At 37.6% G+C, this 16,713-nt stretch overlaps 2 protein-coding genes across 3 annotated transcripts in view; both read right to left on the reverse strand.

Annotated features, from left to right (window-relative positions):
* The window catches only part of LOC109029539 (ciliary microtubule inner protein 2B), a 36,913-nt gene extending 32,004 nt beyond the window's left edge, over positions 1–4,909 (reverse strand). Inside the window, exon 1 of the mRNA XM_072300381.1 lies at positions 4,598–4,909. Coding sequence (XP_072156482.1) covers positions 4,598–4,668 — 71 coding nt within the window. The 5' untranslated portion in view covers positions 4,669–4,909. The remainder of the gene's footprint in view (positions 1–4,597) is intronic.
* A 1,195-nt stretch (positions 4,910–6,104) lies between these two features.
* On the reverse strand, positions 6,105–16,680 carry LOC109029540 (cyclin-dependent kinases regulatory subunit 1). 2 transcript variants are annotated; one of them, XR_011899869.1, is made up of 4 exons: positions 16,328–16,679; positions 15,517–15,644; positions 14,853–15,069; positions 6,105–8,858 (listed from the first exon to the last, which is right to left on the reverse strand). XR_011899869.1 is itself a non-coding variant. In XM_072300384.1 (3 exons), exons 1-3 carry the CDS (start codon positions 16,384–16,386, stop codon positions 14,966–14,968), a joined length of 291 nt encoding a protein of 96 aa, XP_072156485.1. In that variant the 5' UTR covers positions 16,387–16,680; the 3' UTR covers positions 8,763–14,965. The 2 variants fall into 2 exon arrangements, 1 of the variants encoding a protein (XP_072156485.1); XM_072300384.1 differs by having other exon boundaries at positions 8,763–15,069; positions 16,328–16,680.
* Between the last annotated feature and the right edge of the window lie 33 nt (positions 16,681–16,713).

The raw sequence follows: 16,713 nt of genomic DNA on the forward strand, positions 1-16,713 counted from the left end.
TAATACCTACGAATTATCATGGCGACATTGTCAATTTTCCGACGAATGCATTGACTGTTCAAATATATTGATACGTTTCCACGAAATCGAAAAACGAGACGGACGTCAAGAGATGGTAGAGTCTGGCCGAAGCCAACTAAAAAAAAAAAAAATAAAAAAAAAAAAAACGACAGTAATACAGCCTGCAAGAAAATGAAAATTGCGAATGAAAGAGTGTCAAAGGACTTTATGATAACTTTAAAGATTATTACAGATCACATGATGATGTAATTCCGGATTTAATTCATACGAGGTTAACCTAACTCCATTGGCGGATCTAGAAAATTGGCAACATTGTCTTTTCTCTATTTAAACCTATAGAAAAGTATCGATCTTTGGAGGGGTCAGGTGCTCCGACAAGAATCGATTATTTAGCATAGGTTTAAATGGAGGAAATCCGGTGTTGCCACATTTCTGGACCCGCCTCTGCCTAGCTCTTTTTTGTAGAACTTGGCAACATGCGAGGAAACAGAGAATTGATTTAAAACAAATACGATGACAGAATTGTCATACTGCCGGGAAGGAGGTAAGTATTCAGAGGCTTACGAGCTGGTTTTTGGACGACAGAGGTGAGAACAATATGTTCGCGGTTTTATCAATGAAGTCTGGAGCGAGACTTCGTGAAGGCTGTTCGGAGCTTAATCACACGGGTCAAGATCGTTGAATCATTTTACTCCCTATAAGGCTCGCGTCTCCTCAAAATAAACTTTAAATATTCCACCCGTCCATGTGCAAATACTTTCACTCGGTCGATTGGTCAAGTGTCTCCACTTCCGAGACATAAATTAGCGTCGTTTCGGCACTTTTGGTAGAGGGGTTAGCTAAGTACATGGATATTTTAGCTAACTTTCTGTTTGTTAATGAAATAAAATTCACACGAAAGAACTGTAAGAGGTAGGGTGCTGAGGGAACGGTTATTTATGTTATGACACAAAACATACCACCGGTACACCATCAGTACCACCAGTAACATCCAGCCACCTTGATTAGGAAGGGACATGGGGGCTTCGCAGATTTTTACTTCAAAAATGTCATGTACAGATTAACGCAAGGTGTACATTGTACAGTGTACACCCTATTTTTTGCCTCCTTTGTCCTTAATTTTCTGATGAAGAGGGGATTAATCCTCGGGCAGAGTTGCAAAATCAGTTTGCCATGAAACGCATAGAAACAGTAAGATCTTAATCTTGAAAAAAAAAAAATTCATTATTGAATTATCGGATAATTCATGCGGGTCGCACCCGCAGCCCTGAAAAATCGTTGAAATTCCATAGGAAACGAGATTTTACTTTTCAGCAAAATGAAATTTACCGAATGAAGTAGCCGTAAGATGAAAGGGGTTGCCAGTTAAAAATTTTACAAACTTTGCGCCTATAGCTTTTGTTAACGACAAAATCCAGCTCAATTTTCCGGCAAAACGAATCATCGAGCAAAAATGTTTGCAGCTTGCGAGGGTTTACAATTCACATTAACGTTAAATTGCAAACCCGCATCACAGCTGTCGATTTTTGGTGAAAACTCTTCAAATAACATGCACTTTACAGGCGTGAAAAGTATAAACCTCCTTAATAAAGATTTCATAGTAGAGAATCTTTGAATTTATAAAAAGAGATTTAGACTATAAAAATGTAAAATATAAAAGTATAAAAATATGTAAACATATGTTTAGATTTTTCAAAATCACCATTAAACTTTTCATCTTCATAATTTTTCTTGTCATAACTTTATAGCCTTCATTTCATAATTCTGATTTACTTTCCGCACACACCGATGCGATGCCTGGGGGGGGGGGGGGGGGGCAGAGCAGTGGCTGATGAATGATCGATTATCGATATTTCCCCATTTGAAGCTGTGGTAAAGAATCGATTATTAAGTTGTTCGTTGCGAACACCCTGTTTTCGACCCTTTTCCATAGGTTTAAATGGCAGATCAATCGATATATCGCAAAGCACGCCACGCCACCGGGACCAGAGAGCGGCGACCCAGAGAGTGAACGACTTGTCGTGCGCCATGGGCACCGTCCCGCACCGGTGATGGTTGTCAAATTGTGCTCGGAATCACACATAAAAAGCTATGTTCAGCCACAAAAGTCTCAAAACTGGCAGCTGAGGACAAGTGAGTCAGAACTCGAGCCTATGACACCATAGGCATAGCCACGACAGAGCAGACGGAGGTGAGCAAGGTGCCATATCAAGCAAAACGCACAGGAATCGGGTGACAGACATTTTCATATTTTGTGAATGAACTTATGCTGAACCAGATGCAGCGGCGAAAAACAGACAGGAAAGGCTTGCCTTTGCCGAGGACGAAATCAGCATCGACAAAGGTCATCGGCGGAGACTGGTCGCTCCAGGGGTGGGACCGCGACCGCCCGCGCCCCCATTTTCCAGCAAATTGGCAACATTGTTTTTTCCCTATTTAAACCTGTGAAAATGTATCGATTCTCGAAGGGGCCAGGTGCTCCGACAAGAATCGATTATTTAACATAGGTTTAAATGGAGGAAATCCTGTGTTGCCAAATTGCTGGATCCGCTCCTGCCATTTTCAAGCGTTTCCCTGACTAAACAGTGGAGGATGATCAGTGAGCGGAGAGTATTTCTCACACAGAGGGATCGTGGGGAAACTCATGAAAAAATTACGCCAGAGAGAGAAAAATACACGAAAAAATGTATTTCCATACATGAAAGAAGAACTCGGACAAACGTGCATAATTGCGCGGGGTAAAATAACTAAAGATAAACGGAAAAAAAAAAAAAAAAAAAAAAAAAAAAAACTTGTAAAACAGTTTATGAAGAGAGTAATGCGAAATTCGTTTGAGACGAGATTTTTTTTTTAAAACTTTCATGCTTGAAAACTCCGTAAAAATTATGGACAAATTGTTCCAGATATGATTTTTTTTCTTTTTCTCACGACTTTCACGGGCATTTTAAATTATTATCATTTTTTTTTTATTTGCTATTTGCAACCATTTTCGTTACGTGGCGCCACAAGCCGTGCCTAGCTCGTAACCTAATGAAAAGACGCCTTCCTTTTTTCACAATTTTTACGGGCAATTTTAAGTTTTAAAAAAACGGATTAATTTTTTTAGATTTTACAATTCGTTTCTCCTTGATACCCAAACAGTCTCTCAGTTAACCTTTCTTACACAGAACGCCGTATGAGCCTTTACGGATTTTCGAGGAAACTGCTGGATATTTTTTGTCCAATTTTTTAGACAACTTTGTACAGAATTCAATCTAAAATATCTCAAAATTCTAAGGAGAGATTTGCAGAACTTTCTCATAAAATACATATTTTATCCGGGGAAATTTGGCAACTCTTGAATGTTCATACGGCGTTCTTCCCTCAGCACGACGACAGTTCTGCTGGCTGTCATTCCCTCATACCCTCATCTCTTGTTCAACACTGTTCCAAACCAGACCCAACTTGTCCAATCTATCTTAAATTAAGAGCCAATTTTTTCGATTCGTGATATCGGGACGAAATTAATTAAGCTACAGAGCAGGAAGGGGCTATCGATGACGTTTTCAGCAATAATATATACCTAAAAGGGGGTTAAGGTGCTTTAAATACCTATTTCCTTGATTTTTGCGACCATAGAGTTTTTCCTTGATAGAAGGGCGGTCATCATGAGTTTTTCTGTTATCGTCGCGGTATTTTTTGGTTGTAAAAAACCGGTTACCGGTAACAAGAAGCTAAATGAGAACGAAGTTTTGAGTACTTAGTCTCAAACAGTTTTTACTTCTGCTTGAATTAAATACCTACTGTAAATGCTTCTACGTTTCGAGTATAACCCTTCATTTAAAATCTTAGTCGCCTCATTGACCGTTGATTTCGGGTAAAGTAGACTAAAAATAATTCTGTACATGATGGCTCACGAACATTGGGTTTAGCAAAAAATATGCCTACGTTAGGTGACATTAAAATTTTAGGAGTATCTCGTTATCTACGGATTCAATTTTAAAAAGGCTAGGATGACATGCAGTACTGTTTCAGGAAATTGCTTGCCACGGGTATTACATGCAGTACAAGTATAATCCAGTTATTGATTTTTTTTTTTTTTTTTTTTTTTTTTAAAAAAAAGTTTCCCGAAGACGGTCATAATTTACGAAACCCAACGAAGAGAAAGTTATTTAGGTACGAGGAAATTGAGCTCGTTTGGTGAGAAAATCATATAACTCACTTAAATCGTCCGCCAATCAGAGGACGATATGACTAAACCGAAACAGTGAAACCAGGGGAACAAGTTTTTCCACTTTCAGAGTTGCACATTACTTGGTCATGTGCTCAAATTAATAAAGTTTGCTTGAAGAAACAGGGTGAGATATAAAATACATTTATTTCCGATCGGTGCTCTAGCTAATTTGGCTACTTACACCTTTAATGTAAAATCACAAGATAAATTTTAAAATAAAAGAGATAAAAGAAGCAGAGAAAGAAGCCGATACTATGGAAGCGGTGGCGCGGAAAAACCATACAAAATTCTTGAGTAAAATCCCTGAAATTTCATTTTTCACAGTGAATTTCAAAGACTTTGAATTGGAATAAGGATCCTTACCCCGGAATGAGACAACCGTCCGTCTGCGACAGAAAAGCATCGCTTTCGGCTTTGGTGCAAGTCACGAACATAATTAGAGGGTATCACGTGTGCTCACATTCGAAAGGACGAAACGATACCGATTCGGAGGAGAAAACTGTTGGCGAACTGAGCAGACCGGCATGACATCGCTGATGTGCAGAGCAGAGAACAAGGTCCACTGCTGCGCTCTGACGGAGCAGATCATAAATCATGACAGCGGCCTCGACGCGGATTGGGCGATGAACGTATGGCGGGAGAAAAAGAGCGCGCGAAATTTAAATCGACGCGTCTGTACCTCCTTGTCCGTCGAAACGTTGCCGCTTCGCGCTTGTAGCACTTGCGTGGAGAATATGGTGTCTGCAATATTCTTAATTTTCTCGGATGAAAATCTGAGATTTGCTTCCGCGTTTTTCCGAAAAAAAAAACAAGATTTTCTCAAAAGTTGGGGGGGGGGGGAGGGGGAGAGATCAAATTTTTCATTTATTGTCTCGCTTTTAAAGCTCAGTCGACAGAGCAAACCTACCAATTTTAAACCTAAATCTAGCTCGGAATGGGGAGAATATGGTGTCTGCAATATTCTTGATTTTTTTAATTTCCCTGAAATTTCCTGATTTCTACTGACTTCTTGGATGAAAATCTAAGATTTTCTCCAAAGTTACCGGGGGGGGGGGGGGGGGGAATCAAATTCTTCATTTAGTCTTGCTTTTAAAGCCCCGTCTACAGAGAATACCAATTGAAGCCTGAATGTAGCTCAGAATGGGGAGAAAAGAAATATCCGGTTTTTAGCGACAATTCTCTGATTTTATGTTGGAAACAATCTTCACAATGGGAAGTTTGGATATCAACTTCTGGACGAGATAAGAACAAGCATTTTAAACAATGGTCAAATGGAAATTTGATGTCGTTTGTACTTTCGCCATTTAACTTATCTTAATTTTAAACACTTATATGCATTATTAAGAAACTGATTTCCAGACTTCCCATGTGTGAATCATTTGTTTCTAGATTCTGAGCAGAAAATATGTTATGTAGTGCTTTATTTCATACCTTGTCAAGAGGTTCATTATTAGAACTAGTAATACTGCTGCTTCCAAACACTTCTAAGCATTATTAAGAAACTGATTTCCAGACTTCTCATATGTACATAATTTCCCTCTAGATTCTGAGCAGAAAATATGTTACGTAGTGCTTTATTTCTATTTCATACCTTGTCAAGAGGTCCATTATTAGAACTAGTGATATTGATCTATTACTTTTAATGCCTGCTTGCAAATTAATTAACATTAGGACTTCAACTTTTTTGTAACTTCAACTTCTGAGAAACTGCCAATTTAGCTGGGCACTTGCCAAGGTGGTACTTATGGTACACAGTAAAAATAGCTATCAATTACATTTATTCCGTGATTACCTTTATTCTTAAGATTAGGTCTGATCTAACCACGATGCATTGTAGGAAAGCCAAGAAGTTGGATGAGTAAGTACAAACTTCGATAAAAACAATCACAGTGTTTATTTCTGAAATATATTTCTCTTCAATACAAAAGCTCCATGATTATGACAGCTCCCGTCAAACATAAACCCTTTCACCAAAAAATAGGAAATAGGAAAATTTAATTTAAAAAAACACTGGAAGCAGAAACAGCAGCTTGGCATTTCAATGATTTCTGCTTATAAACTGTACTACGTTTAGGCACAGATTTAAGAGCATTACTTAAAATAATTCAAAAGAAATTGTTCAATATTTTACCACGGCAAAATCAACTGAGTGGAGTTATGTAATAGATGCAATTTATGTATGTTTTTATCTCTTTGTATTATCGTGATCTAGTTAAAAAATTGACTGAAAATTACAAAAAGTGAGTGGTACAGTATAAGTTAAATCTTTAAGATTTTTCCCATTTCTAAATTTGAAAGCTGAGCCAAATGATTTAGATCTATCAGTGAACAAGTCTTTGCGTGTACGTCACATGATTCACGAAAATCCATGAATAACTTTTTGCATATTCAGCAGCATGTATTTTTAAACAAATTTAAAGGCATAACATGAAACAGTCAAGAATGGGATGTTTTTTCAATAAACCAGAGGAAGAAAATGAGGTAAAACTAAATTACTTTCTTGTAAAGTTGGAAAACTTAAGTTACCCTTCCAGACATGGGTTAAAAAAAAGATTTCATGCTAGAATGATATCTACCTACTGAAACAATATTTTGAGACAAAGCATGAAAAAATGACTGTCTAAAAACCTGAAACTTATTCAGCATTGCCAACAAGCTAAATTGGCAGTTTAGACAACCTCAAATCCTGAGTAAATGTGAGACGTTTTATTGAAGAAGGGAGAGAAAGTAATATGATCGTTTTCAGAGTGTAAATGTGTCCTCGGTGTGATTTTTCGTAAAATTTTCATTCCAAAGAACACTTAACAGAGGAATCTTGGTGGGAGATCTTTGTCATTTAAACCCAGATCCAGATTTACTACACTACTTTTTTTTTTCATTTATTCATGGATAGATGTTTTTTCACCAAAAATTCTCTCAGCTATTTCTTCCTTTTTACCTCCTTGGGATACCTGCTTTCTATTTAAACTCTCATTACTTTAGTGGATTGTGAGCCAAAACTACATATGTAGACACTAAAAATAGCCTTTGAACATCCTACTTTTCTTGTTTAAACACTGCTAATAATTCTTTATCTCAACCACACAGTCACAAATCAGGTATGAGTACCTGTAGAAAGGTTCAAATTTCATGCTCATTTGTAATAAGCCAGGAGTGATTAGTCAAAGATCCATTTTGATTCAGAACAATAGAAATCAGAGGGAAGTGAGGCAAACATATTTCACAGACTTCGGTCATTTTATTACCATCTCTTAAAATATTACTGTTTGAAATTATTGTACTTCATCAAAAATATTACAGGGTGATCCAAAAGTCCCTTCCACCCCCTCTAACTTTTTACCTAATTGAGGTAAAGATTTGAAACTTGAGGGACATTCCTAGATCAAAGGGAGCTACTTTTTGGCCCCCCTAAAATTTTCAGGGGGGCCCCCCTTGGGGGGCAACGACCCCCAACTTTTAATTTTCAAATGGGAAGACCCCCTTTGTGATAGCTCGTTCGAAAGAGCATAAAAAAAGAAAACTTTTCGCGCAAACCCGAAGTCAATATCTCAAACCGTTTCAAAATGGCGGCCGGTTAAAGTTCAAAATGGCCGAAAATTCACACCGGTTATTTGTCGATGGATTTGCGCGAAAATCGGTAAATAGGGGTATTTTGACACGAGAAAAACGAATTTGACGTTAGATTTTCAAAAAAACCGAAATTTCCAAAATGGCCGCCGGTTAAAGTTTTAAATGGCCGAAAATTGTCACCTCGGTTTTTTGCTGATGGATTTGCCTAAAACTTGAAATTTGAGAGTATTATGGCATAAGACAAACAAATTTGAACTTAGATTTCTAAAAAAATCAATTTTTGGTCATTTTGAACTTTAACCGGCGGCCATTTTGGAAATTTCGGTTTTTTTGAAAATCTAACGTCAAATTCGTTTTTCTCGTGTCAAAATACCCCTACATACTGATTTTCGCACAAATCCATCGACAAATAACCGGTGTGAATTTTCGGCTATTTTGAACTTTAACCGGCCGCCATTTTGAAACGGTTTGAGATATTGACTTCGGGTTTGCGCGAAAAGTTTTCTTTTCTTATGCTCTTTCGAACGAGCTATCACAAAGGGGGTCTTCCCATTTGAAAATTAAAAGTTGGGGGTCGTTGCCCCCCAAGGGGGGCCCCCCTGAAAATTTTAGGGGGGCCAAAAAGTAGCTCCCTTTGATCTAGGAATGTCCCTCAAGTTTCAAATCTTTACCTCAATTAGGTAAAAAGTTAGAGGGGATGGAAGGGACTTTTGGATCACCCTGTATTCTTCTGATGCTCGAGATGGTGGTATGAAGTCATTTACTATTCAAAAGGTGGACTTTTAAGACTTCAGGACTAAAACATGAGCTGCACAGTCAGTAATCAACATTCTGATCACGATTGGCTTTGTACAAAGGCTGCATAGGTTGATGCAGTTCATTAGACAATTTTAATATCTAGTTTTTCTGTAAAAGAAACATAGAATTTCTGTTGGGAATAACAAAGGACTTACAGGTACTGCTGATTTCAATTGGTGATTGTGGAGTGTGTCTCTTTGTTGAGGCAGTAAATCAAATATTAATATGTATTAAAATCACAGTACTTTGGGAATGGCTGAAACAAAAAAAGGAGAGGAAATATAATTTATTGACATAGTTCTTGTTGGGAAGGTTATGTAACAAATTTACTCTATCAAAAAAGAGTAAAATATTCTTTGACCTTAACATCAATTCTCACATTCAGCAATATCAGCATGGCCTATTCTGCTGTGCTAAGTCGGTAGGACCACATTTCGCAATTAGGCACTACAATTGCAGGCTCATCTATTAAAGCATCTACATATCTGCATAGGGAAATTTATGGCACATTTGCTATGTCTAACATGAGCCAGTAAAAGTTACTAATTGCAAATTGCAATCCAGTTAGCAGAAAGTTTTCAGTAAAAGGCAAATGGAATATCGACGGTGAAAGTCGGCAATCACATAACTCGGTTTGCAACGTCGCAGACTTCCTGTCATACTTTATTTTTTAAATGGAAAACTACTCAACGGCAATTCTTTAAAACTGTCACGATTTTTCTTCTCAATGCGAAGAAAATTCTGCAAAAACTTCAAGAAATAATATCGATTTGTTCTCCTTTAAAAAAATGACGTAGAGGCGGAGATTTTCAGACACCGCAAACGAGTTATGTGATTGCCGACTTTCACCGTCGATATGTTTAATACACGGAGTTTTGCAGAGGAGTCGCAACTTTATCCATAATCATCGGCATAAATGTTTGAATTTGGGCTTTTATATAAATTGTATCTTATTATTTCAAAAAGCAGAATCATCAATTGTAATTAGTAGACTTGAGGATTAATATGGATTTACTGCGCTTTGATTTGGCACAACAATGTTCCAAGAGTTATAATTTGTACAGAGGTAAAACGCTGATTTTAAACAGTGCTATTAAAACAGTGATTAAAGATGTAAAACATATTAACTTTAAAGCAGAGGTCCTTGTACATGTCAGGAAGAAAGTATTGAAATGTCCATCAATGAGAATCATTTCAAAATAGACATCTTACTGCAATTAGCAAACAGTTCAGAGAAGAGTGCTTTCTCATGGATATTTTCACTTTTTTCACACTTGTACTTGTGTGTTAGTGTTCCTTTATGTGTAATATCAATGTACTCTAAGAACACCCGTCTTCAATTCCTCAAAATTCAATATCATTCTTTCCAAAAAATGAAATTCTTTCTTTTTGCAGAAAATTTAAAACAAATACATTAAACACAAGATCATGGAGACAAACAAATGCAACAGTATAAACCACTTCTCTGACATCGGAAATGATAAGCTATTCAAGGTCTAAGGCATTATTACATTGACAGCTGTAATGATAAGGCTTTGCACAATGTTTTCTTTCATTTAATGCATTTTTGTAAAAAATGTAGAAAATAAGAATACCAACAAGCTTCTTTTTTTCATTTAATCAAATATTAGCTGAAAAACGACTTGTAAAGATTCCTAAGTACAGCAGCATTTTAAAAGAAAACATATCGCACCAATAGATTCCATGGCGTTATATAAAGAATCAATCTTCGTGTATCCTGTCACCCACATTTGTTTATTTACTTTTGGGGACACAACAGCGATGAGAGGTTACATATTCTGGTAATGCTCCCTGTTGAATTAAATAACAACATTGAAACTCACCAGGAATAAATTGGATTATTATTTTTTATGATCAGCACAAGTCGACAGTGTAGAGCAGACTGAAAACTGAAATATATTCATCTAACCTAGAAGTCTTAATATCAGCTGTTTTTACTTTTACATTCTCCCCCCTTGAGCTTTGCTCAAAAGGGTTGTTATTAACATCCAAATATTGTAATTAGAACATCAATTTTTTTTTTTAAAGTATTATAAATTTTCATTAACTGTGTAATACTGTAATAATTTTAACTGTAAAATTATAAAATCAACTGTATTAATTTTCATTCTCATTTACCCTAATCTTTGGCAGCGAGGATTGGACATATTTTTGAAACGGGGCGCACAATGTTGTCACGGAATTCAGTTTTTAATGTCACTACGCGGACCACACCATCTGTTCCGGGATGGACCTTTGTTACACGGGCCAAATTCCAGCATAATGGGGGTAGATTATCGTCTTTCACAAGCACTAATGTTTCAATCTGAATATTTTCATGTTTCACATGCCATTTATTGAATGTTTGAATGTTTGAAGAATTTGAAGATATTCGTTCCTCCATCGTTGCCAAAATTCGTCCATGACCTTGTTTAGATGTTGCCAATGTTGTAATAATGGTTGTACAGTGAGTTTAGCAGATGAAAGTGGCAAGGAAGTCAACGGTCTTCCTATTAAGAAATGTCCTGGAGTTAATGCAGCAAAATCCAGTGGAGAGCTAGAAACTGGAGTAATTGGCCTTGAATTCATTACTGGAGTTCAACATCGACATTTTGTATTTCTGAAACTCTATTGCACACAAACATATTCCATCTATTTGCTGTGCTATTGATCCAGTGCAGGGTGATTGTTGAGTCAGACCAGAAGTAAAGTTTTGCTGGTTTAGTTTTCAGAGCTGCTACAACCTTCCTGGTCAGCCTGATGAGTAACAAAGCAGCAGCCAGTTCTAAGCGCGGCAATGAGCATGGCTTTAGTGGCGCTACCCTGGACTTTGAACAGATTAAGCTAGACGTTACACCTTCGTCATTCTTGCACACTGCATATAAACACGCTCCGTACCCTTGAAGAGATGCGTCTGAAAATCCGTGAACGACGAATGATGTACATCTTCTTGATATTTGTAGATGCCTGGAGATTTTTATACCCTTAAGATATATCATTTCCTCTCGTAACTGTAACCATTGCCTTGCTAACTCACTTGGTGCGATTACATCCCAATCTAACTTCAGCTGCCACAGCTTTTGCAACAGAAACTTCGCCCTAATTACGATAGGAGATGCGAAACCCAGTGGATCGTAGAGTTTCGAGGATTCTGCTAAGATTATTCTTTTGTTAATTTTGTATGTAGAGTGCTTGGAGGAACTGAATTGAAGCAGAATGTGTCGCAATTTGGGTTCCACTCTATACCGAGAACTTTCACTTCTTCCTCTGTGTTGAAGTACAACGCTTCTTGGTGATTTTGACATTCTTGAAGAACACTTGAGTTGTTTGACGCCCATTTTCTTAGATCAAATCCATATGGTGTTAAGATTTTTTCCACGTCTATTTTTAACATTTTAACTTCATTGACTGTCTCCCCTCCCCCCAAAAAATCGTCAACATAGAATGATGATAAAATACTTTCTGCCGCTTGCGGATGTTTTGATTTTTCACGTGTAGCTGCTTCTCGTAGTGATCTTATAGCAAGGAAGGGAGCGCTAGTTGTTCCATATGTAACCGTATTCAGTTCGTACACTTGTATTTTCATGTTAGGTGAGTCACGCCATAGAATGCGCTGAAGCGATCTATGCTCTTCTTTAATCCACACTTGCCGGTACATCTTTGTAACGTCTGCAGTTAATACTATGGGATATTCACGAAATCGCAGCAGAACATCGAATAATTCGTCTTGAATTGTCGGGCCAGCTAGCAGAATGTCATTTAAAGACTTGCCGGACGAAGTTTTAGCTGACGCGTCAAATACGACTCTTAGACAGACGTTTTAGTGCCACCTTTTTTGAGTCACCTAAGCATTTGGGATCGTTTTTGAACGGCAGTTCTACCACGAATCGTCCATCGTTAGCTCGTTCCGTTGTGCTTGTGAATAAGATTTCACACTCATTTAATTCGTTTTTGTGTGTTGTTGAACAATCTTCAATTTTCCAAAATTTCTCTAGTGTGTCATTAATAGTTCTTTCCCATTCTGTCAGGGTAGCTGTGTCGAACTTGGACGTTATCACATATGCGATCATCGGGTCCCACGATTCAGTGTTTACATTCATTGCAGCCAGCGCTTGCAAAGTTTGATGGACATTGTTGTACAATTTTTCAAGATCTTGAGCGGTCATTTTCTGAGTTTTCCTTTCAATTTTCCCGAACAGCTTTCGCATATAATTATTTAATAAAATTTTCTTGTTTTCAAATTTGTCACTTAATAACTCTAGTGCCACTGAATAATTTTCCGAGGAAAATTCGACACCCTTAATGACTTCAGCACCCTTTCCACGCAATGCCGATGTCAAAAGATGGAATTTTATGACATTAGAGAAATTGTTATCTTGATGCACCAATGATTCGAAAGTCTGACGAAAAGAAGTCCACTCCTTGCTGTCCCCATAGAATCTCGGTAGTTGAGGTAATTTAAGGTGAGTTTTATCTCTGGTTTGCTTTGATTCAGTGGAATCATTGCATTGTATCAATCTCTTGGCTTCTGCCATTACACTGTAATACTTTTTCTCAAAGTTCAAAAGTTCACTGTCATCTCTACTATGACCATACAATTTATAGAAAGTTCGAATGAATGTTGGCAACATTTGCTTAGAGTCTTCATACCGGATTTTTATTTCAGCAACATTCTGTTCACTTGCTGTGACGGATTGCGACAGCCCATCTAATTGATGCTCTATTTGTCTTTTTGCAATTGTCAAATCATCTCGTTCCGCACCAAAGCTCATGGGTTCAAAACGACTGGTTGCAGGTACACCAACTTGAGCATCCACTTTCGCACTCTGTCGTCTGCGCTTCATTCCTTTTCAGCAAATTCAACTGTCGTCACCTTGGCAGTACTGTTAGTCAGCTGTTTTTTGTTGCGCAGGAGCTCCTCGAGTTTCTGAATCAACATATGATTCCAAATTAAATTTCGCGTTCGCTCTTGCCGTTCCGCATATTAACTCCATCAATATTTATTTTAGCTTGTCTCTGCATATGTTCTGTCGTTTAACCTCTATCTTGTAACTCATACTCTTCATACTTCTCGGATCATATTTCATTAAAATGTTTGCTCACTTAGGTCATACTTTTTCTTCTCACTTAGGTCTCATTTTATTGTTAGATTGGAGTTAAGATTAGTACGGCAAAAGCTCATTCATATATTAGAGACACGGAGAGCAAAAGCTCACTGCATGTCAAAAAACAATGGGAAACGGAGAGCGAAAGCTCACTGCATTTTTATGCTTTTAATTTACTTGGCTAAAAGCCGTCACCAGGCCTGGATTTTTATATCATTTTTATTTTTATTTTTATTCAGCTGAAGGGCGGGTGTGAAGAGCAATGTTAGATCTCATGGCACACCCGTACCAATGGAAGGCGAGGCTTCTGCATTGGTACAAGAGAGGGAGAGCAAAAGCTCACTGCATCCCTTTTTGAGATGGAGAGCAAAAGCTCACTGCATCTCTTCTTGAGATGGAGAGCAAAAGCTCACTGCATCTCTTCTTGAGACGGAGAGCAAAAGCTCACTGCATCTCTAACCTTTATAATATATGTTAGAAGTAACGGAAGGCAAAAGCCTACTGCATTACTTTTCGAGACGGAGAGCAAAAGCTCACTGCATCTCTTTTATAATCACGTCGAGGTCACCAAAATGTTGAATTAAATAACAACATTGAAACTCACCAGGAATAAATTGGATTATTATTTTTTATGATCAGCACAAGTCGACAGTGCAGAGCAGACTGAAAACTGAAATATATTCATCTAACCTAGAAGTCTTAATATCAGCTGTTTTTACTTTTACACTCCCGATGTCATCACTACTTGAAGTGAATTTTTGAGCTGTTATTGTAAAATGATTTTGTGTTTTCGTGATGCTAATTGCACAGTGGCCATAATGTGCAGAATTCCTGGAGGTTGAAACCACAAGCTGTTGTTTTCTATGATGTTTTAAATATCACGCCAATGAAAAATGAATTTTTCGCTACTGAAAGTTTTATTCTTTTCTTTAAAGTAGAAAAAAGGTGTTTTGGACCTTTTCAAACTCAGATGTATGTTTCTTGCTAATATTCACCCTATAAAGACCACTCTAAAAAATTCCTGAATCATACAACAATATCATGAGTTAAACACAAAGTAGTATTTTATTGCTTATAAATCTCCAATTTTTTTCTTTAAGACTCAATTATATTTGGATATTAAGTCAATAAATATCCTTACTTACCTAAAAGAAACTGATATTCAGAAATCTGACTAGCAGTATATCTGACTTCTTCATCAGTTTAACGCTTATGTACATACTATTTACAAAATTTGATTGCAATTTTCTATTATCCTTCAGTTCCCACCAACACGAACACATGATTGCACGTTTGTGGCAATATTTCTTTTATTGATCTGTGCATTTGGCTTCAGACGTCGAAACAGCAAAACATGAGGCTCTGTAAAAAAAAAAAAGACAGAAAGGTTTATGATGATCATCGGATAGAACTTACATTGCCTGACATACTTTAACAGCTTAGCTGTGGTGCCGCTTTGTATGGTCTGACATTGTGCTTTCAGATTTGATGCAATACTCGTTACTGAGGACATCCATGCAAAAATCAGTCAATATGGGGAGGCAGGCAGTCGTCATCGAGGTGCTTAGTTCTAAACTGCGAGCTTTGCATCAATCTAACTTTAATGGGTTCATGTTTTCTCCCACCATGCCCAGTTTTGTTTCTCCAGAAAAAGTAGGGACTTTGCACAATCTTATGAGAGAAAATGACAGGCCATACTGGTTACTCTTATTGTACGCCACAAAAACACCTGAGACCTATTCGTTCTATTTTTTTTAAAAAAAACAAATGGGGAGGATGGAAAAAAAGAAGACGTTTCAACTATATTACCAGGTGTGTGGCACATGAAATGCACCCATCCAGGACTTTGCTGTACTCCTAAATTTCGCCATTCAGTTTCAGTCATCAAATGAGATTTTGGAACATCTTTCGCGAGAGCTACGGGTAATATGACGTGTCTGAAAAACAAAACAAAAAAAGGTTCGATAAGGATTCAAATTCATGGAAATAATTTAGTTGAGGTCAGACACTTAAGAAAGAGAGAGTTGAATCTATCAATGTTGCTTCAAAGACTTCAATGGACTTGTAATCATCCAATAGCTGCCGAGGATTGACCATGGCCCAATTAAGGGCAGAGTCAATCCTCGTTCCTCCTTGGACTAATGGATTGTGGTCGCTTGCAGACGGAATGTAAACAAGTAGCAACTTCCCTGACAACACCTCTAGCATGATACATACTTGATGGACAGCCACAAAATCAGGCTCTACTTATCCTTAGAAAAACAAATCGTGTTTAGGGACCACAAATGTTCTCTATGAAAGTTTAAGGATGGAATGCAAGGCGGATGAAGCAAGGTGGTTGCATTTCAAGTTGAGCCGCCATTTAAAAGGCTGAGATGCGCAGAGGGTACATGCTTCGCCATGTAATTAGGATGTACCTGATAACACGTGACATCGAGAGGGTAAAAATGCAACCGCCATTCTTCATCCACCTTGGATGGATTGAGGGTTTCTTTCACCTTCCAACTCCAAAGGAAGTAAGAGGGAAAGTTCTCTTATTTGCAAGTAAAAACTTCGGAGTCCACTAGGTAAATAGATACCTCTGAAACAGATTGAAGAAGAAAATGACGAAATGAATTACCTGTACTCATATGTATCATCATCGTAACGGTCAGAATATTGGATCTCTTGTACAGACATGGTTGAAAGGAATCCAAGAATTTGATGTAAGTTCGGTAAATAGTAAGACACAGCTGCTGACTAATGAGTAAAGAGATACTTAGGAGGATGGAAAATGAGATGGAAACGTTTGGGTGGAGATTTTCAGATTACACCTGCTCAGCTAATTACGGAAGGCCACGAATGACTCAATTCAATTTAAAAATTTTTTCCACAGCACAATTTCTAAAAACTACAAACAAGAAAGTAATGGTTCAGGCGGTAAAAAAACAATCAGAGCAGAGAGCGGGAGCGATTGCGGCGAACTAGCCAAGTTTCCGCAAGAAACTGTTTCATTTATCTATAAAC

Source organism: Bemisia tabaci, chromosome 5 (genome assembly GCF_918797505.1).
Source record: "Bemisia tabaci chromosome 5, PGI_BMITA_v3".
In the NCBI taxonomy this organism is placed as follows: Eukaryota; Metazoa; Arthropoda; class Insecta; order Hemiptera; family Aleyrodidae; genus Bemisia; species Bemisia tabaci.